Source organism: Phoxinus phoxinus (genome assembly GCF_949152265.1).
Source record: "Phoxinus phoxinus genome assembly, chromosome: 15".
NCBI lineage: Eukaryota > Metazoa > Chordata > Actinopteri > Cypriniformes > Leuciscidae > Phoxinus > Phoxinus phoxinus.
Genome location: NC_136890.1, coordinates 34254672 through 34276397, shown reverse-complemented (window position 1 = coordinate 34276397; position 21726 = coordinate 34254672). Strand labels below are relative to the sequence as shown.

At 36.8% G+C, this 21726-nt stretch overlaps 1 protein-coding gene across 1 annotated transcript in view; it reads right to left on the bottom strand.

Moving 5' to 3' along the window:
- Window positions 1-278: 278 nt before the first annotated feature.
- The window catches only part of smyd1b (SET and MYND domain containing 1b), a 23723-nt gene continuing 2275 nt past the window's right edge, over window positions 279-21726 (bottom strand). Inside the window, 10 exon segments of the mRNA XM_079636585.1 lie at window positions 279-2214; window positions 4553-4721; window positions 6155-6318; window positions 6399-6491; window positions 8193-8388; window positions 9795-9833; window positions 13373-13503; window positions 14243-14415; window positions 14418-14455; window positions 16648-16824. Of these exon segments, the coding sequence (XP_079492711.1) occupies window positions 2056-2214; window positions 4553-4721; window positions 6155-6318; window positions 6399-6491; window positions 8193-8388; window positions 9795-9833; window positions 13373-13503; window positions 14243-14415; window positions 14418-14455; window positions 16648-16824 (1339 nt within the window). The 3' untranslated portion in view covers window positions 279-2055.

Here is a 21726-nt window from a genome sequence, read left to right as displayed (position 1 = left end):
GAGAGAAGAGAGCGTGTGTGTGTGTGTGTGTGTGTGTGGTGTGTGGTGTGTGTGTGTGTGTGAGGACTGGGGAGTGTGTGTGTGTGTGTGTGTGTGTGTGTGAGTGAGGACTGGGAAGTGTGTGTGTGTGTGTGTGTGTGTGTGTGTGTGTGTGTGTGTGTGTGTGTGTGTGTGTGTGTGTGAGGACTGGGAAGTGTGTGTGAGGAGTGTGTGTGTGTGTGTGTTTTGAGTCTCAACTCTTTTATGGACGAGAACAATGAAAGTCAAACCACAAACTTCATCATTTAAACCTGACGAGTCTTTAATTACAAAAAAAAAACTTAAATATTCCAAATGACACTCAAAAACAAAGAACAGCCTAAAAAAGTCACACAGCCGTCATGTAGAAAACACACATCTCTGAACGTACGGATGCAAAGTGATTCGCGTGTTGAAGATTATCCCAGTCTAACGCACTCTTAGAAGAAAAGGTTCTAAATATAACCTCAAAGGGATCATTTTATGGATTTAGCTTTAATCAATTAATTCTGTTTTAATTACATTTTTATTTTGATTACATTTTATGAATTAAGCAGCTCGTAAACATACTTTATCACTATAAAAAATGAAATAACCCATTAAACATGAAAGTGTTATGAAATCATTGAAGACACTTCTTCTTCTTGGCATAAATGGAGTGTAGAGTTCTATATAGAACCTTCTTTCTAAGAGTGTGCATGTTATATTATTAAGGGATGCACTGATATAAAAAAATGTTGGCTGATAACAACAACCGATAATTCTTTATATTTGGAAGCCGATAACCGATATATCGGCCGATAAACCTAAATCCAAATTTTGCCCGATACCGATAAACGATAATTCTTTATATTTGGAATTCAAAACCATAATGTTGAACAGCGCATCTGAAGAGTCTCAGCTGAAGGAAATAAAACATTATTTATCGGCTTTAAAGGGGTCATGACATGGGTTTTTTATTTTATTATTATGTTCCCTTAGGTGCAATTATAGTATTACTATAGTTTTTTTACAAAAAACTTTTAAAATGTAGTGATTTATGACCTTTTCCCTGTTTCTCATCCTCTGATTCACACAGTCTGTTTTGGGGGTGTTTCCCCTTTAAGAGTTCAGTGTTAACGCCCACTGTTATGATTGGCTAACGTCAGTGCCTATGCATCAATTATTAACGCCCCCAGCCAGAACATTTGCGGATTCAGCGTATTTAAAAAGTAGTTTAAAGTTTTAAATACATTACTTACAGTTTGCGTCGTCGTTGTTGAGCCCAGAATAGTCGGCACGGACTTATCTTTGAGCAACAGTTTTCTGGCAAAGCCAGCATCATTTTGGGATTTGTTCTCAAAACAGTCATCCTTCAAATGTACAGAACAAACGCTTAAACTAACACTGCCGTGACTGAGACGTCCGCGAAAAATAAAGTGCATCCATTTTCCCCTGACGACTGGATCTTTCTGCAGCGTATTCACAGATGTTGTTTGTCCACAGCCAGGAACAGCACATCTGCGGCGTCGTAATCTCCCCGTACACAGACCCACTCGCTGTCCGGCGACTGAACACTAGTGAGGCGCGCGGGCGCGACAATGATACGAAATGAGCGTAGTTGTCTTGCGCTTTAAGCGTAGTTGTCTTGTGCTGGAGGCGGTCATATGCAAACGCTGGTACGTCACTTCGCACCGTGACGTCACTTCTTACCGTGGATCCAGAACGAGCTGTATTTAGAGCTTGATTAAATAAATGATTCGTTTATAATGGGGAGGACGTCTTAAGCTGTGAAACTTGCAGGACGTTTTAATGACACAAAGACCTCTTATATACCAAAAGATCAAGGCAAATTTGGTTTCTCAGGTCATGACCCCTTTAATATATCGGACACATGTTCTTATCGGGCCGATAACATAATAACTGAACATATATCGGCCGATAGCGATATATTGTGCATCCCTAATATTATTGTCTCTCTGATGCTTTGGTTTTTGTCTGAATGCATGAGTGAGTCTAACGTTGACCTGAGCGTGTGTGTGTCGGTGGATTGTGATGTCACTTCCTGCGGAACAGGTTCTTGATGCTCTCGGCGGCCGCCGGCTCCGCCATCATCTTCATGGGCTGGTTCTGCAGCGCCGCCTCGCGCATGGAGTGATACACGTACTCGTTCTGCTTGAACATGCGCAGCTCCATCTCCGTCTGAATGCGCATGGCCTGATGGGAGCAGAGAGACACTCTCAAACACACGAATTATGTTGAATATCTGGCAGCTGGTCAATTTAACTACACAATTAGATAATACCAGTTTAGCTCGACCAGTGACCAAGCGATGCTTCATTGTGTTCAGTGTGTGTGTGAAAAGAGCATCAGCAATTGACCGTTCGCAAAGACCCGCCCCCCTTAGTTACTGTCGCTATGTCCGACAAGCTACGAGGAGGACACTGACAGACACAGACCAAGTTACTTTTGACATTAAACATATTAAACAAAGTCTCACCTTTTAAATTTGGTCATTTTGTACAAGAAATTTAAACAATAAATAGTGTTTTGTGTCTCTTTAATGTGTGTGTCAGATCGCTCAGTTAAAGCCGCTCGTGAACCGATCATCTCTTCCTTCTAGTTCATTTACAGCATCAAATAAACATGAATGAACATCAGAAGGAATGTTGTTTTAACCGCAGAGAGACGTCAGTACACTCCGCTTCTCAAGCTCAAATCCTCCATGTTAATCTACTAACTCTCTTGACGGCTTTGGTGGACAAAATGGCGGATGGCGAAGTATGATTGGTCAGATCACCTGTCAATCAAACTCCCTGCGAAGGGTCAATTAAAGAAAAAACACTTCAGCAAAACATGATCAGCTCAAAGTGTTGGATTCATTTTTGGACCCAAATTTGTACATTTTTAGCTAAACTCTGACTGTTCTTTTCCAGTTACACCAAGGGTCAGAGGTCACATCTCAAGCCGTCTTTTCTTCTCTATTGTGACGTACAGTCAAACCAAAAATTATTAAGACACCAGATATGATTATTGATATGTTCCACTAGTGTGCTCAGGACACTATAGTTGATCTCTGTAAGTGAGGAGAGCAGAATACAGTAAACTGGGACATATTATACCCAGATATTCTTCATACAGAGACTACCAGTAACACTGATCGGGACACTGTGAGCTGGTCATGTTCTGCTGAAGTGTGTGTGTGTAACTGCTAATGCTCTTTACACACACACTGAACACACTGAAGCATTGCTTGGTCACTGGTCGAGCTAAACTGGTATTATCTAATTGTGTAGTTAAATTTACCAGCTGACAGATATTCAGCATAACTCATGTGTGAGACAGTCTGTGTGTGTGTGTGTGTGTGTGTGTGTGTGTGTGTGTGTGTGTGTGTGTGTGTGTGTGTGTGTGTGTGTGTGTGTGTGTGTGTGTGTGTGTGTGTGTGTGTGTGTGTGTGTGTGTGTGTGTGTGTGTGTGTGTGTGTGTGTGTGTGTGTGTGTGTGTATGATAATAAGAGGGTATAATTAATCAATGCATTAGTGGACATTAATAAACATTAACTGAAATAAATGAATACCGGTAATAATAATAAAAAATACACACACACACACACACACACAAACACACACACACACACACATATATAAATTCCAAGTCTACATTAATTTTTGTTTAGTTTGTTGAAGTACTAAAATAACTACAATTTTTTTTGATGATTATGGATTACAGCTTATGAAAACCTTTTCACAATATTCTAATTTGGGGTTTTCATAAACTGTAAACCATAATCATCAAAATTATAACAAATAAAGGCTTGAAATATCTCACTTTGCATGTAATGAGTTCTGCTCATATTTTATTACCATTTTCTAAACTATAGCGAATATTAGAGGTGTCACTATATATCGCAATACAAAAATGCATCAATATGTCTCATGGATAGTTCACCTAAAATAAAAATGACTAAGTGAGAAAAGAAATCATGTTTTCAGAGTTTAAGTGTCAGTACTACATTAAACTGTTATATAAAATGTTGAATATAATGTATAATAATGCAGTGGGGGAATATTTGTGGGTCCAGATAATGCCATATATCTGATCTAGTGAGTGACAGTACAAACATATTCTGTATTTACAAAAAATAATTCTGAATTTTCAGTTAACCTTTTATCATGTCTTGGAGTATCGCAATAATATTGTATCGTAATAATATCGTATCGTGAGATGTATTGAATCGTGACATCAGGGTATTGTTACACACTTATATATGAATAAACTGTGAAAATGTTGAAGGTGTCTGAATATTTACATTTATGCAATTGACAGATGCTTTTATCCAAAGCGACTTGCATTGCATTTCCAGCTACACATGTACATTCTCATCAGTTCTTGCTTTCTCTGGGACTCGAACCCATGACCTCGGTGTTGCGAGCGCTAGCGCTCTACTGTCTGAGCCACAGGAAAGCTTTGAACATATTTTTAATATACTTTGATATGTTGGTTTGACTGTATGTGTGTGCAGGACGACGTCAGCTGGTGTTGGTCCGCGCTTTACCTCCAGGTCTTTGGTGATGGGATGCACGGGGCCGTGTGTGATCATCAGGATGGCGTAGGCTTTGCAGATCATGCCGTGGCCGACCTCGATCAGTCCCGCCTGCCAGTGCGTCACGCCGGCCCGCATCGTAGCCATTCCCAGCTGAGCGTTGTTGGGATGGTACAGTTTTCTATTTCAACACACAAACATATAAAATTACATATTAAAGGGATAGTTGACTTTGAAATGAAATGTTGGTGTGTTTTATCTTCCTGAAGTGCATCAAGATGTCGGTGTCTTTGTCTCCGCAGGAGTTTCAATGTTGATATTTTTAGGTCAAGCCGTTCTTGTCTGTCAGTCATATAATGCAGGTCTATAGGCACTGTCTCCAAAAGCATGCAGAGAAAAGTCCACATTACACAATTCCCCATCGTAAGTGCACACTGATGGCCTAAGACACGAAACAAGCGGTTTGTGTGATAAAACCAACAGTATTTATATCGTTTTATCTCTTTTACACAACCACGTCCATCTGATCTGTTTACACCGGATTTCTTCCCCGGAAACTAATCTAACGCCTTCGATTGGACGTTGCATTTTTAAACTCAGCAGAAACGCGTGTGATTGGCTGTACGGCTCAAAGTGTGCCTTTGATTGGCCTGAACAATGAAGCGAGTCGTGTGTCAAGATAGAAGGCTTACAAACTGGGAATAAGTGAAAACTCAACACTCCCGGATGAGTTCGCGCGAGCTTAGGTCATCAATGTGCACTTACGATGGGGAATTGTGTAATGTGGACTTTTCTCTGCATGCTTTTGGAGACAGTGCCTATAGACCTGCATTATATGACTGACAGACAAGAACGGCTTGACCTAAAAATATCAACATTGAAACTCCTGTGGAGACAAAGACACCGACATCTTGATGCACTTCAGGAAGATAAAACACACCAACATTTCATTTCAAAGTCAACTATCCCTTTAAGCCTTTTCTCAAAGTCTTGATGTTGTTTTTGGGCTCTTGTACAATAGATTTGCATGCATTATTGTCAAATCAAGTCAGCTCCATCTATACAGCGCTTTAACAATGTAGAGCGTTTCACAGCAGCTTTACAGAGATCACAGGAGATTACAGTAGCAGAGAGTGTTTAGGCTTTACAACTTGCGATCATAGTTGGCTAACGATGCTTCCGGGAAACACACCCCTGTTTACTTCCTGTCTCTATGAAGCCCCTCCTTCTGAAAAGCACACTGTTCTCTGATTGGTCGGCTGGATCAGTGTGTTGTGATTGGTCAAGCGCTTCGAGTGTGTTTGGGAAATTTCCCGCCCCTAATTACCATAACCGCCAGTTTAACACACTACTAACTAACTCAACCAGGCCCCGCCCCTTTATTCTGCATATTAATTATTTAAATGAGGAATATTGTGACGTGTTCGTTCCCGGAGGAAACTCAAGACTACAATGGAGGCGTTTCAGGAGTTCAGAAACACTGACTCTGATATAGAAGAACTGGAGCTTTACATGATCACACAGCAACACTACACACTGAAGAGATGAACATGGAGGAAAGCTTCCTTTAATTGTGCATGATTTAATAGAGCACACACACACACACACACTCACAGGTATCCCTCCACCATCTTGCGCGCATACGTAGACGCCTCGTCGAAGAACTGCAGGTATGAAAGCACTTCGCTGAGCGTGCACCACATGCGCAGCTGATAGATGTGTGTGTCGGCCAGCACGTTCTCCTGCTTCGCCACACACTCGCGGCAGATCTTCACCACCTGCGCACACACACACACACTCGTGTTACGTTACACAACTGCAGCTGCACACACTCGTCCGCATGGAGACTCATCGTTACCTCGTTGTAGTTTGCTTCTGACCGGGCCTTCTCCATCTTCTCCAGCATCCTCCGGCTGTACTCCGTCACTTCCTTCACCGTTTCTTCTGGTACCTGGAGCAGAACACATCAGGTTTCACCTCTGTCAGCCTCATTTATATTTCACTATTTATACATTTATTTATTTTAATCTTATTTGTATTATTGATTTATTTTATATTATTTAGTTATTTTTATTTTATATTTTAATCGACTTTTTATTTATTTTTTGTCTGGTTTTTATTTAATTATTTATAAATTAATTTGTTTTAATCTTATTTTTACTACTGATTTGATATTTTTTATACATAAAAAAATATATAGAATTTTGGTCAAATTATTATTCAATTATTTATACATTTATTTATTTTAATCTTATCTTTATTATAATTTTTTTATTTAATTATTTAGTTATTTTAGTTCTTAAAAAAAACCATTTTTGGTCAAATTGAAAAAAAATGGTTTATAAATGTATTTATTTAAATCTTGTTTTTATTATTGATTTTTTATTGATTTTTATCCACTTTTATTTTATCTGTTTTTATTATTGAATTATTTTTGTATTTTTATTCTACTTTTTATTTATTCTGTTCTAATTTATTTATTTAAATCTTAGTTATTTTTTTATTTATTTTAATCTACTTTTTATTAATTTTTTATATATAAAATACATATTTTTATTGAATTATTTATTTAAACTATTTTTAAATATTTACTTTCTTTTTTTTTTGTACAAGAGTTTCATCTTAACCCTTAGATGATCAAGCGGCCTCATAATAGTCTCTGTGTTCTGAGGGCCAGTAACTCGAGCTCGACTGGAATCTGTTCCTTATCTTTCACTGAAGGACAGATATATATATAACACTAATCTCTCCAGAGCCACAGGACTCAGATAGTGCTGGACACATGCTGTATATCTCCTGTCTTCTTCTTATTCATTCGTTCGTGCGTTCATTCATTCGTTCATTCGTTCGTTCGTTCATTCGTTCGTTTCTTCGTTCATTAATTTGTGCGTTTGTTCGCTCGTTCATTCATTCATTCATTCATTTATTTAATCATTCAACCATTCATTCATTCATTTGTGCGTTCGTTCGTTCATTCAATTGTTCGTCCGTTCATTCGTTTGTTCTTTCGCTCGTTCGTTTGCTCGTTCATTCAATCATTCATTCATTCATTCAACCATTCATTCATTCATTCGTGCGTTCATTCATTCATCAATCATTAATTCAATCAATCAATCATTCATTCATTCATTCATTCGTGTGTTCATTCATTCATCAATCATTAATTCAATCAATCATTCATTCATTCATTCATTCGTGCGTTCATTCATTCATCAATCATTAATTCAATCATTAATTCAATCAATCATTCATTCATTCATTCATTCGTGTCTTCATTCATTCATCAATCATTAATTCAATCATTAATTCAATCAATTATTCATTCATTCAATCAATCAATCATTCATTCATTCATTCGTGCGTTCGTTCGCTCGTTCATTCATTCAATCATTCATTAATTCGTTCGTTCGTTCGCTCGTTTGTTCATTCATTCGTGCGTTCGTTCACTCGCTCGTTCAATCATTCATTCAGTCATTCATTCATTCATTCATTCATTCATTCATTCATTCATTCATTCAATCAATCATTCATTCATTCATTCATTCATTCAATCATTCAATCATTCATTCAATCAATCAATCAATCATTCAATCAATCATTCATTCATTCATTCATTCATTCATTGCTTCATGTTATATCTGAGTGACGCCACCTTCTCTCCCTCCGGCTCGGCTCCGGCCATCTTCAGGTCATCTTTGCTGTGGTTGGTGCAGTGTTCGCAGGTGCAGTCGAAGTAATACTGTTGCTTCAGCAAACGCCTGCGGTCTTCAGACAGGTTCAGATAGTCCACATACGCCACGGTCACTTCTTCCCCGGGACTGATCTTCCCCAGCGCTCGCAGCTCGATTCTGTTACACACACACACACACACGCTCGAATCAGAGCACACACAACCAGTCTCCAGCATCACGAACCCGTCCTGCGTTCACAGTCCTCCAGATCAAGCAAGCGCACATAACCAAACACTCTTTGCTAACTAGGAGAAAACAGAGGAGCTTTGTATATAGACCCAGATTGAGATCATATACAACATCTTCACTTGATCTGACAGCAGACGGAAACACAAGGACACACACACACACACACACACACACACACACGTTCAGGAAGTCGTAAACCCACATGTATTTGCATATCAAAGTGTAATTAGTTGTGGCAGCTGTCAAGACTGGAAGAAAGTGTTATTAGATGTGAAGAGGTTAGAAGTGACAACAAACGGACCAACCACCCGCCATCAGCGCTCGCCTCGCGGTGAAACTCATCAAACCGCAATTCTGTCGTCATTTCACTCTCGCGTCCTTACAACTTTCTTTCTTTCTTCAGCAGAACGCGAAGGAAACATGACAACGCACATGAGCATTTGTAAATGATAACAGAATTAGAACCTTTTAAAGGTTTTGTAACCTTTTTTTAATAAATATCAGTATTTGATTTGGGGTTTAATCCAGATTATGAAAAAATGTTCTCCCAGTAAAGTTAATAAATCATTTTCTGTTCTCGAAACGTTGGCACAAATTCTAACATATTTAAATGTTACTTGGAATGGAAATGTTCAAATGTTACAAAATGTAATGTTCAGTTACAAAGAATAACTTTCTTAAAGTCCCCCTGTGGTGTAAATCCAGCTTCTAATGTAGTTTATGTGTGTATGTGGAGTTATTAATCTGCTTTAACACACACCATGTGTAAGTTCATAAGTCGACAGCATTGCTGAGTATTTTCTGCTTAAAACTGCAGTGAACCAAAGACAGTCTCAAAAACACGCTTTGAAATCGCTGGTGTTTCTGACGTCACACACTACCTTGACCAATCAGATCAACGTGTGATCGTCCACCAGTGGATCTCTGAGTGAGTGAGTGAGTGGAGGCGGGGCTCATTTGCATATTCATCGAACCGCGTATACTAAATGAGGGAAGGGTGTCGAGTTACATTCAAGATATTTTAAGTCATTCAAAACGGAAAAACGTTTAAATATGTAATTTTGGTGATCAAAGATTATTTTTAAGGGATAAAATGATTGACAGGGGTACTTTAAAACCTGGATGTTTTGAACGTTCAGAGAACATTACAATAACTGGAACGTTATCAACAATATTTAGTGAGCTGGGTCGGCAGTACTCGCATGTTTAAAGCTGTTCTCAGTGTCTCCGTCGTGTTCGGTGGCTGTGTTTGGGTAGTTGATTATTTGAAGAGATGGATGTGATGATAGAAAGAAGAAGATCTGAATAAAAGAGGAACGGTTAAACGGACCCACCTCTTCTGAGAATGATACATAGTATCGACAGCCGACTGACTGAAACACAAACAAGAAGCAGCTGGACTTACTGAGCTGTTCTGACGTTAAAAAAGAGGAAAAACTACAATTATACACATTATACTGTACGTCTGGAGGCCGAGGTGTGCGAGAGGAATGCTAGTGTACTTAAAATTCAAATTACACAGCTTCATTTTGACATTCTATGTAAGTTTGTTTGAGCCACAGAATGAAAAATAAAATTGCGACTTTTAATTTCAGAATTGCGAGATTTAAAGTCAGAATTGCGAGATATAAAGTCAGAATTGCGAGATATAAAGTCAGAATTTTGAGCTATAAAGTCAGAATTGCGTGATTTAAAGTCAGAATTGCGAGATATAAAGTCAGAATTGCGAGATATAAAGTCAGAATTGCAAGATATAAAGTCAGAATTGTGAGATACAAAGTCAGAATTGCGAGATATAAAGTCAGAATTGCGTGATTTAAAGTCAGAATTGCGTGATTTAAAGTCAGAATTGCGTGATTTAAAGTCAGAATTGTGTGATATAAAGTCAGAATTGCGTGATTTAAAGTCAGAATTGCGAGATATAAAGTCAGAATTGCGAGATATAAAGTCAGAATTGCGTGATTTAAAGTCAGAATTGCGAGATATAAAGTCAGAATTGCGTGATATAAAGTCAGAATTGCGAGATATAAAGTCAGAATTGTGAGATATAAAGTCAGAATTGCGAGATATAAAGTCAGAATTGCGTGATTTAAAGTCAGAATTGCGAGATATAAAGTCAGAATTGAGAGATATAAAGTCAGAATTGTGAGATATAAAGTCAGAATTTTGAGCTATAAAGTCAGAATTGCGAGATTTAAAGTCAGAATTGCGAGATATAAAGTCAGAATTGCGAGATATAAAGTCAGAATTTTGAGCTATAAAGTCAGAATTGCGTGATTTAAAGTCAGAATTGCGAGATATAAAGTCAGAATTGCGAGATATAAAGTCAGAATTTTGAGCTATAAAGTCAGAATTGCGAGATTTAAAGTCAGAATTGCGAGATATAAAGTCAGAATTTTGAGCTATAAAGTCAGAATTGCGTGATTTAAAGTCAGAATTGCGAGATATAAAGTCAGAATTGCGAGATATAAAGTCAGAATTTTGAGCTATAAAGTCAGAATTGCGAGATTTAAAGTCAGAATTGCGAGATATAAAGTCAGAATTTTGAGCTATAAAGTCAGAATTGCGTGATTTAAAGTCAGAATTGTGAGATATAAAGTCAGAATTGCGAGTTATAAAGTCAGAATTGTGTGATATAAAGTCAGAATTTTGAGCTATAAAGTCAGAATTGCGAGATTTAAAGTCAGAATTGCGAGATATAAAGTCAGAATTGCGAGATATAAAGTCAGAATTTTGAGCTATAAAGTCAGAATTGCGTGATTTAAAGTCAGAATTGCGAGATATAAAGTCAGAATTGCAAGATATAAAGTCAGAATTGTGAGATACAAAGTCAGAATTGTGAGCTATAAAGTAAGAATTGCGTGATTTAAAGTCAGAATTGCGAGATATAAAGTCAGAATTGTGAGATATAAAGTCAGAATTGTGAGATATAAAGTCAGAATTGTGAGATACAAAGTCAGAATTGCGAGATATAAAGTCAGAATTGCGTGATTTAAAGTCAGAATTGCGTGATTTAAAGTCAGAATTGCAAGATATAAAGTCAGAGTTGCGAGATATAAAGTCAGAATTGCGAGATATAAAGTCAGAATTGCGTGATATAAAGTCAGAATTGCGTGATATAAAGTCAGAATTGCGAGATATAAAGTCAGAATTGCGAGATATAAAGTCAGAATTGTGAGCTATAAAGTCAGAATTGCGAGATATAAAGTCAGAATTATGAGATATAAAGTCAGAGTTGCGAGATATAAAGTCAGAATTGCGAGATATAAAGTCAGAATTGCGAGATATAAAGTCAGAATTGAGAGATATAAAGTCAGAATTATGAGATATAAAGTCAGAGTTGCGAGATATAAAGTCAGAATTGCGAGATATAAAGTCAGAGTTGCGAGATATAAAGTCAGAATTGCGAGATATAAAGTCAGAATTGCGAGATATAAAGTCAGAATTGCGAGTTATAAAGTCAGAATTGTGAGCTATAAAGTCAGAATTGCGAGATATAAAGTCAGAATTGTGAGCTATAAAGTCAGAATTGCGAGATATAAAGTCAGAATTATGAGATATAAAGTCAGAGTTGCGAGATATAAAGTCAGAATTGCGAGATATAAAGTCAGAATTGCGAGATATAAAGTCAGAATTGCGAGATATAAAGTCAGAATTATGAGATATAAAGTCAGAGTTGCGAGATATAAAGTCAGAATTGCGAGATATAAAGTCAGAGTTGCGAGATATAAAGTCAGAATTGCGAGATATAAAGTCACAATTGCGAGATATAAAGTCACAATTGCGAGATATAAAGTCACAATTGCGAGATATAAAGTCAGAATTGCGAGATATAAAGTCAGAATTGCAAGATATAAAGTCAGAATTGCGAGTTATAAAGTCAGAATTGTGAGATATAAAGTCAGAATTGCGAGATATAAAGTCAGAATTTCGAGATATAAAGTCAGAATTGCAAGATATAAAGTCAGAATTGCGTGATATACAGTCAGAATTGCGAGATATAAAGTCAGAATTGCAAGATATAAAGTCAGAATTGCGAGATATAAAGTCAGAATTGCAAGATATAAAGTCAGAATTGCGAGATATAAAGTCAGAATTGCAAGATATAAAGTCAGAATTGCGTGATATAAAGTCAGAATTGCGAGATATAAAGTCAGAATTGCAAGATATAAAGTCAGAATTGCGAGATATAAAGTCAGAATTGCAAGATATAAAGTCAGAATTGCGAGATATAAAGTCAGAATTGCGTGATATAAAGTCAGAATTGCAAGATATAAAGTCAGAATTGCGAGTTATAAAGTCAGAATTGCGAGATATAAAGTCAGAATTGCAAGATATAAAGTCAGAATTGCGAGATATAAAGTCAGAATTGCGAGATATAAAGTCAGAATTGCGAGATATAAAGTCAGAATAGCGAGATGTAACTCGCAATTATGCGATAAAAAGTCAAAATTATCTTTTAAAATGTTTTATTCCGTGGCGGAAACAAGCTTCCATAACATTCTCTATGAATCTTGTTCAATGAGAGTCTTATCATGAACATCATGAGTTGAAAGAATGCATGTGCATACCAAACATTGATGATACAGTATAGCACACACACACACACACACACACACACACACACACACACACACACACACACACACACACACACACACACACACACACACACACACACACACACACACACACACACACACAGGCCACAGTATTTGGGTTGATGCACACATTTCACGGAAACCCTGAATCACATGAGCGGGTTATTCCAGTTTTCCCTTCCCAACTCTTTCAGTTCAAACTCTCAGTTCCTCCAGACATCTCTCTCTCGGATTCCTCGCCCACACACACTACTTTCACCTGTCCGCTCTCACGCTCAACTGAGGATCTGAAGACCAGCGCTTCAACTCACTTGCCGTTGTTGAGTATGACGGTGCAGTTGGGCCAGCAGTCGTGGTTCACCAGACACAAGTTAGGAAACAAACCGACGCCAACCGCCTGCAAACCTCTCTGATCGCTCACCATGAAGCCGTTACAGTTGATCTGGGAAAACGTGAAAGGAAGAAGAGTCACCGCGTGTCACATGCACACGTTTGGAATAATTATGATTTGAAATGGAGTCACCATGGCTGCATTTATGTGTTAAAAAATGTGATATATTATTGCAATTTAAAATATATGTTCTCTATGTGAATATAAATCAAAGTGTAATTTTATTCCTGTGATCAAAGCTGAATTTTCAGGATCATTACTCCAGTCTTCAGTGTCACATGATCCTTCAGAAATCAGGATAATATGATGATCTGATGCTTGAGAAACATTATTATCAATGTTGAAAACAGTTTTTGTGGAAAACGTGATACACTGCTATTCAAAAGTTTAGGATAAGTAAAAAAAATATACTTTTATTCATCAAGAAAGCCTTAAATTGATCAAAAATGACAATAAAGACATATATAATGTCTTTTGAACTTTGTTTTGAACATGATAATAATCATAAATGTGTCTTGATCATCAGATCATCATATTACACTGATTTCTGGAGGATCATGTGACACTGAAGACTGGAGTAATGATGATAAATTCAGCTTTGATCACAGGAATAAATTACACTTTACTGTATATTCACATAGAGAACAGATGATTTACATTATAATAATATATCAAATGTTTACTGTATTTTTTTATCAGCCTTTGTGAACATAAGAGACTTCTTTCAAACACATAAAAAATCATAATTATTCCGTAAGTCTGAGCAGCTGAACCGCGATCAGTGACGCACCACTCCGAGGACGTGCGAGATGCTGTCCACCGTGTGCTGTTTGCTGCCGCGAGGCCAGAAGTCCAGGAAATTGTGTATATCCACTTTGAAGTCCTTCAGGTCGTCCTCGTTCATGTCACAGATGTGGTTTTCCAGGTCGTCCAGGGTCGTCATCTGCATGTCCGAGACCACCATCCCTCCTTATCGACACGCCACATGATGCGAGCCGCGAGACTAAAACACAGAACACATTTTCCCATCATATCTGTCACATAAGAGCGTGAATGTCTTAATATTCCCTAACCTCATCCTTCCCTCGCGGGTCAAAATGACCTGAAGCCCTAAAATTATACTTCTTTTTTTTTTTTATGCAATTTTTGGGGATCTTTTTTTGTTATTTTTTTACTTTATTTACCTTTAAATGACTAGATTTTGATCAATAAATAATAAATAAATAGTAATTTAAGCACATTCCTCACATTCTTTCAACTAAAATTCAAAATAACTCACAATTTCATGCATAAACCTTTAATTCAGCTCAAAATATCTTACATTGTGTGTCTTTGCCGACCTCTTGTGTGAAAATAATAATATAAGATGATATTTGATGACTCTAGATGGGCTTATATCTCTATATGGAGTAGATGAGCTGTTCCTCTGGGTCCTAAAGTCAGTTTCTCTTCAGTCTGCATTCAGACACACATGTAGACATTATTAAATTATTTTTTGGTGAAGTTTTAATTTGAATTTTGAGCATTTTTATGTTTTTCTGTGTGAACTGAAGCATTCCTCACATTACATTTATTCCTAAGGGCTCAAATTGACCCGCGACGGAAGGATTTGTTACTTTTTTAAATTTCAACCCCAAAACTCCTCGAATCCATTCATTTGTGTGTGTATTCGTGGTTCAAGTGCGACACAAGTCCTGGGGTCTTGGACTCCTCTGATGAACACTCAATTTAAAAAAAATTATTTGGTTCAAAATGAGCCGAGGGAAGATGAGGCCTAAAACACACTCGGTCGGCTGAAAACACCAGCATTAATGTGTGCATGTAGACATTAACATATGAGAGCATTAAACATCATACAGGGTTCGTACAGAAACTGTCAAATGAAATTCCAGGATTTTCAAGCACTACTTTTTGGTTGGACTACAATGAGAGATCTCACTTATCAAACGATATCTGTATTATATTTCAAATTCATAGATAGATAAACAAAAATAAACGAATAAAACAGTACAAATAAAGAGTAATGACTGCGGTAACTTTAACCTTTGAAATGATACTATGACAAAGATAATAATAAGCTTGAATAAGCTTTCCTTATTCAAACTGATCCCCCCCCCCCCCCCCATGAATATATGATTGACCTGAAGAATAAAAGATGTAACATATACTAGAATATTTATATGAGCAATGTCACACTCATACCCATGTGAAATGGCTCTATATCAACATCAGACGGACTGCAGCGTCCAAAAGATTGTTTTATCAATCAAATGAATTCAATAATTCAAGCAAATATGTCTGTTTTCAAGAGTTTTCCAGAAATGAAATGTCAAAACGTCAGTATCAAGCCTCGCAGGAACCCTGATGATCACTGTTATTACGGCTCGTACCGGATGTTGACAAGCAGTGTTGGGGGAAATGCATTACAAGTAACTTGAGTTATGTAATCAGATTACTTTTTCAAGTAACTAGTAAAGTAACGCATTACTTTTAAAATTTACAACAAAATATCTGAGTTACTTTTTCAAATAAGTACCGCAAGTTACTTTGTTTTTCCATTTATTGACTGACAGCTCTCCTGTCCTCATGTTGAGACGTGTGTGTGTGTGTGTGTGTGAACATGATGTGTATTGTAGTTCTAGGCTAAATGTGAGCATTTACTCATCTCACTTGCACAAAAAAAAAATTTCAATATTCCTCAAAATAAATAAAATCAGTGAAATGCAGGATCAGAATACTATGAAAACCTCCAAATAACTAAACATGTTAAATAAAACATATATTTTTATGCATTTAATCTCGCTTTATTGACCAATGTATTGCTTCTGATAATCAATGATTCTGTTTAATAAGCAAAAGTGACTATAGATAGATAGAAAGGTTTGCTTGTCTGCTCTCCTCTACTGTACACATGTCCTTCAGCCGGAGGATTATTATTTCACTTTTGGTGTGAAAGTGTCTTTACATTTGCCCAAAATAGAACTTTTGTGTTATAAAAAAACAAGCCCAGCCCAGGTGGGAAAAAGTAACGCAAAAGTAACGTAACGCATTACTTTTCTAAAAAAGTAACTAAGTAATGCAATTAGTTACTTTTTAAGGGAGTAGCGCAATATTGTAATGCATTACTTTTAAAAGTAACTTTCCCCAACACTGGTATCAAGGAACCCAGCTGATCAGTGTTATTACGGCCCGTACCGGATGTTCTCATTGGGGGCTTTCCCGTAGCTCTTGATGGCGGCGCACTCGTGCTTGTGTTCCTCCCAGGAGGCTCGCTGACACGTTCTGTCACAGTACTGAGCAAACCGGCACTGACCGCAGCGCTGGAGCTTCTCCTGGCGCCGGAAGCAGCCGTGACACACACTGGACACCAGACTGCAACAGAGAACGCAGGGTTCGTCACACACACACACACTGCACATCTCATCACAGCTACAGAAGAAGTACACACACACTCCACATCTCATCACAGCTACAGAAGAAGTACACACACATGCCAGCATGATGACACTTAGTGTATTTACTAGTTGCCATATCAACACTATATAGAGAAAAAAATGCGTTAATATAAAAAAATTATTTACAGATGAAGTAAAGAATGTTTCGAATAATTCTTAATTCTGAAATTTAGTAGTAATTTCTGAGGGAAAATAGTTTAAAGTAAACCCCACAGCTGGGGAAGCTTGTTTCCGCCACAGAATAAAACATTTTAAAAGATGATTGCGACTTTTTATCGCACAATTGTAAGTTTACATCTCGCATTTCTGACTTTCTAACACAAAATTGCAACTTTATATCAACGCAAATCTCAGATGAAAAGTCAGAATTGCGAGATATAAACTCACATCTGACTTTTTACTTAAAATAAGACAAATCTGATATTATTTTAATCTCCAATCTGATATTTAAGAGTTGATATAGTTATTTAATGCTGATCTAACCAGCAGAAACACAGGTTTAACTTAACTTAACTTTATTTAGCCGGATTTAAACCCCAGTTGTGCAGGCGGGGCATGTTGTCACACTGAGTTACAATGAGCCTCTGTTAGAACTATGATATTCTATTCAATACTTTTATGAATTCTATTGAGAAACCATAAGAAAAAGGTGAAAAAGAGTTGATGTTCTGAAATTCTTAATTATTATAATGTTTTGAACTGTGCTGTATAGCTGTGTTTTGCGGTGTGTTTGTTGTCAAACTCAAAAAATATTTTTAATTAGTAAAAAATGGCATTATTTTAGATAAAAAACGTAATAATTGTATTTTATTGACAACATATTTTAGTTTTTCGTGTATTTTTTATTTTATTAGATAAGATAGCATTTTAATCTTAGTCATATGGTGATGTTCCAATAAACCGCACCAATGGGGCATGTTGTCACATTTCACTTCCATTCTTTCGGGATGTATCAAGAAACAAGTAAACACGTTATTAATGAAACAAAACAACATAATTCTACTAGATGTGTGAAATGAATGTGGGGGAAAATAAATACTCTGAACCCCAAGTGAATTTACACACACTGAGAAAGTGTTCTCCTCTACACATCACACACATTTGCTCTTAGTTACAGAGTTTGTGACACACACCACCTTATTCTTTCATGCGGAATGATCTTATGCAACCCTGTTTTTATATCTCATGTTCAAATTGGAAAACTGATTCTTCATGGTGAGCAAATAAAAACTCTCGATTCTAATCTTGATTTTACAGTGTTATTTTAAGATTTTTAAGACAAGTTCGGCTCTGGAAAAGCCACGCAAGTTCTCTGTGGGACTTAAGGTTAAATATAGACTAAAAACAGCACATGACACCACGACTGAGTCGACCCCTGCTATTTAAAGCTCAATCATAATCATAATCATAATCAGTGTTACTGTACAATCTCTGATATACATTCTTACTTGTAAAGCTGCTATATATAACTCTAAAGGTTCGGTCAGGCGCTTTCAGGGGTTCCATCACTGGATAATTTTATGGATAGAGCTTTAATTATTATTATTTTGTATTAATTATATTAGATTTGATGAAGTAAGCCATTAGTAAACATAATTTATCACTAGAAAAACATGTAAATAACCTGTTTAACATGAAAGCATTATGCAGTCATTTAAGAGTTCTATATAGTATCCCTTTATTTCTGAGTGTACTATTATAGTTTATAGTAATATTTAGAATTACACTGAAAGCAGTCTGCTGTATGCAAGCTTGTTTCCGTCACAGAATAAAAAATACAAAGGTAATTGCTTTTTATATATAAAGTCAGAATTGCGAGATATAAAATCAAAATTGCGAGATATAAAGTCAGAATTGCGAGATATAAAGTCAGAGTTGCGAGATATAAAGTCAGAGTTGCGAGATATAAAGTCAGAATTGCGAGATATAAAGTCAGAAATGTGAGATATAAAGTCAGAATTGCGAGATATAAAGTCCGAATTGCGAGATATAAAGTCCGAATTGCGAGATATAAAGTCCGAATTGCGAGATATAAAGTCAGAGTTGCGAGATATAAAGTCAGAGTTCCGAGATATAAAGTCCGAATTGCGAGATATAAAGTCCGAGTTGCGAGATATAAAGTCAGAGTTGCGAGATATAAAGTCAGAATTGTGAGATATAAAGTCAGAGTTGCGAGATGTAAAGTCCGAGTTGCGAGATATAAAGTCAGAGTTGCGAGATATAAAGTCAGAATTGTGAGATATAAAGTCAGAGTTGCGAGATGTAAAGTCAGAGTTGCGAGATATAAAGTCAGAGTTGCGAGATATAAAGTCAGAATTGCGAGATATAAAGTCAGAATTGCGAGATATAAAGTCAGAATTGCGAGATATAAAGTCAGAATTGCGAGATATAAAGTCCGAATTGCGAGATATAAAGTCCGAATTCCGAGATATAAAGTCCGAGTTGCGAGATATAAAGTCAGAGTTGCGAGATATAAAGTCAGAGTTGCGAGATATAAAGTCAGAGTTGCGAGATGTAAAGTCAGAGTTGCGAGATGTAAAGTCCGAGTTGCGAGATATAAAGTCAGAGTTGCGAGATATAAAGTCCGAGTTGCGAGATATAAAGTCAGAGTTGCGAGATATAAAGTCAGAATTGCGAGATATAAAGTCCGAATTGCGAGATATAAAGTCCGAATTGTGAGATATAAAGTCCGAATTGTGAGATGTAAAGTCAGAAATGTGAGATGTAAAGTCAGAGTTGCGAGATGTAAAGTCCGAGTTGCGAGATATAAAGTCAGATATGCGAGATATAAAGTCAGAGTTGCGAGATATAAAGTCAGAGTTGCGAGATATAAAGTCCGAATTGCGAGATATAAAGTCCGAATTGTGAGATATAAAGTCAGAAATGTGAGATGTAAAGTCAGAGTTGCGAGATGTAAAGTCCGAGTTGCGAGATATAAAGTCAGATATGCGAGATATAAAGTCCGAGTTGCGAGATATAAAGTCCGAGTTGCGAGATATAAAGTCCGAATTGTGAGATATAAAGTCAGAATTGTGAGATATAAAGTCCGAGTTGCGAGATATAAAGTCCGAATTGCGAGATATAAAGTCCGAATTGCGAGATATAAAGTCAGAATTGTGAGATATAAAGTCAGAATTGTGAGATATAAAGTCAGAGTTGCGAGATGTAAAGTCAGAGTTGCGAGATATAAAGTCAGAATTGCGAGATATAAAGTCCGAATTGCGAGATATAAAGTCCGAATTGCGAGATATAAAGTCCGAATTGCGAGATATAAAGTCAGAGTTGCGAGATGTAAAGTCAGAGTTGCGAGATATAAAGTCAGAGTTGCGAGATTTAAAGTCAGAATTGCGAGATATAAAGTCAGAATTGCGAGATATAAAGTCAGAATTGCGAGATATAAAGTCAGAATTGCGAGATATAAAGTCCGAATTGCGAGATATAAAGTCCGAATTCCGAGATATAAAGTCCGAGTTGCGAGATATAAAGTCAGAGTTGCGAGATATAAAGTCAGAGTTGCGAGATGTAAAGTCCGAGTTGCGAGATGTAAAGTCCGAGTTGCGAGATATAAAGTCAGAGTTGCGAGATATAAAGTCCGAGTTGCGAGATATAAAGTCAGAGTTGCGAGATATAAAGTCAGAATTGCGAGATATAAAGTCCGAATTGCGAGATATAAAGTCCGAATTGTGAGATATAAAGTCCGAATTGTGAGATATAAAGTCAGAAATGTGAGATGTAAAGTCAGAGTTGCGAGATGTAAAGTCCGAGTTGCGAGATATAAAGTCAGATATGCGAGATATAAAGTCAGAGTTGCGAGATATAAAGTCAGAGTTGCGAGATATAAAGTCCGAATTGCGAGATATAAAGTCCGAATTGTGAGATATAAAGTCAGAAATGTGAGATGTAAAGTCAGAGTTGCGAGATGTAAAGTCCGAGTTGCGAGATATAAAGTCAGATATGCGAGATATAAAGTCCGAGTTGCGAGATATAAAGTCCGAGTTGCGAGATATAAAGTCCGAATTGTGAGATATAAAGTCAGAATTGTGAGATATAAAGTCCGAGTTGCGAGATATAAAGTCCGAATTGCGAGATATAAAGTCCGAATTGCGAGATATAAAGTCCGAATTGTGAGATATAAAGTCAGAATTGTGAGATATAAAGTCAGAGTTGCGAGATGTAAAGTCAGAGTTGCGAGATATAAAGTCAGAATTGCGAGATATAAAGTCCGAATTGCGAGATATATAGTCCGAATTGCGAGATATAAAGTCCGAATTGCGAGATATAAAGTCCGAATTGCGAGATATAAAGTCCGAATTGCGAGATATAAAGTCCGAATTGCGAGATATAAAGTCCGAATTGCGAGATATAAAGTCCGAATTGCGAGATACAAAGTCAGAATTGTGAGATATAAAGTCAGAATTGTGAGATATAAAGTCAGAATTGTGAGATATAAAGTCAGAATTGTGAGATATAAAGTCAGAGAGTTGCGAGATATAAAGTCAGAATTGCGAGATATAAAGTCTGAGTTGCGAGATATAAAGTCAGAATTGTGAGATCAGAATTGTGAGATATAAAGTCAGAATTGTGAGATATATAGTCAGAATTGCGAGATATAAAGTCAGAATTGTGAGATATAAAGTCAGAATTGTGAGATATAAAGTCAGAATTGCGAGATATTAAGTCAGAATTGTGAGATATAAAGTCAGAGTTGCGAGATATAAAGTCCGAATTGCGAGATATAAAGTCCGAATTGCGAGATATAAAGTCAGAATTGTGAGATATAAAGTCAGAATTGCGAGATATAAAGTCAGAATTGTGAGAT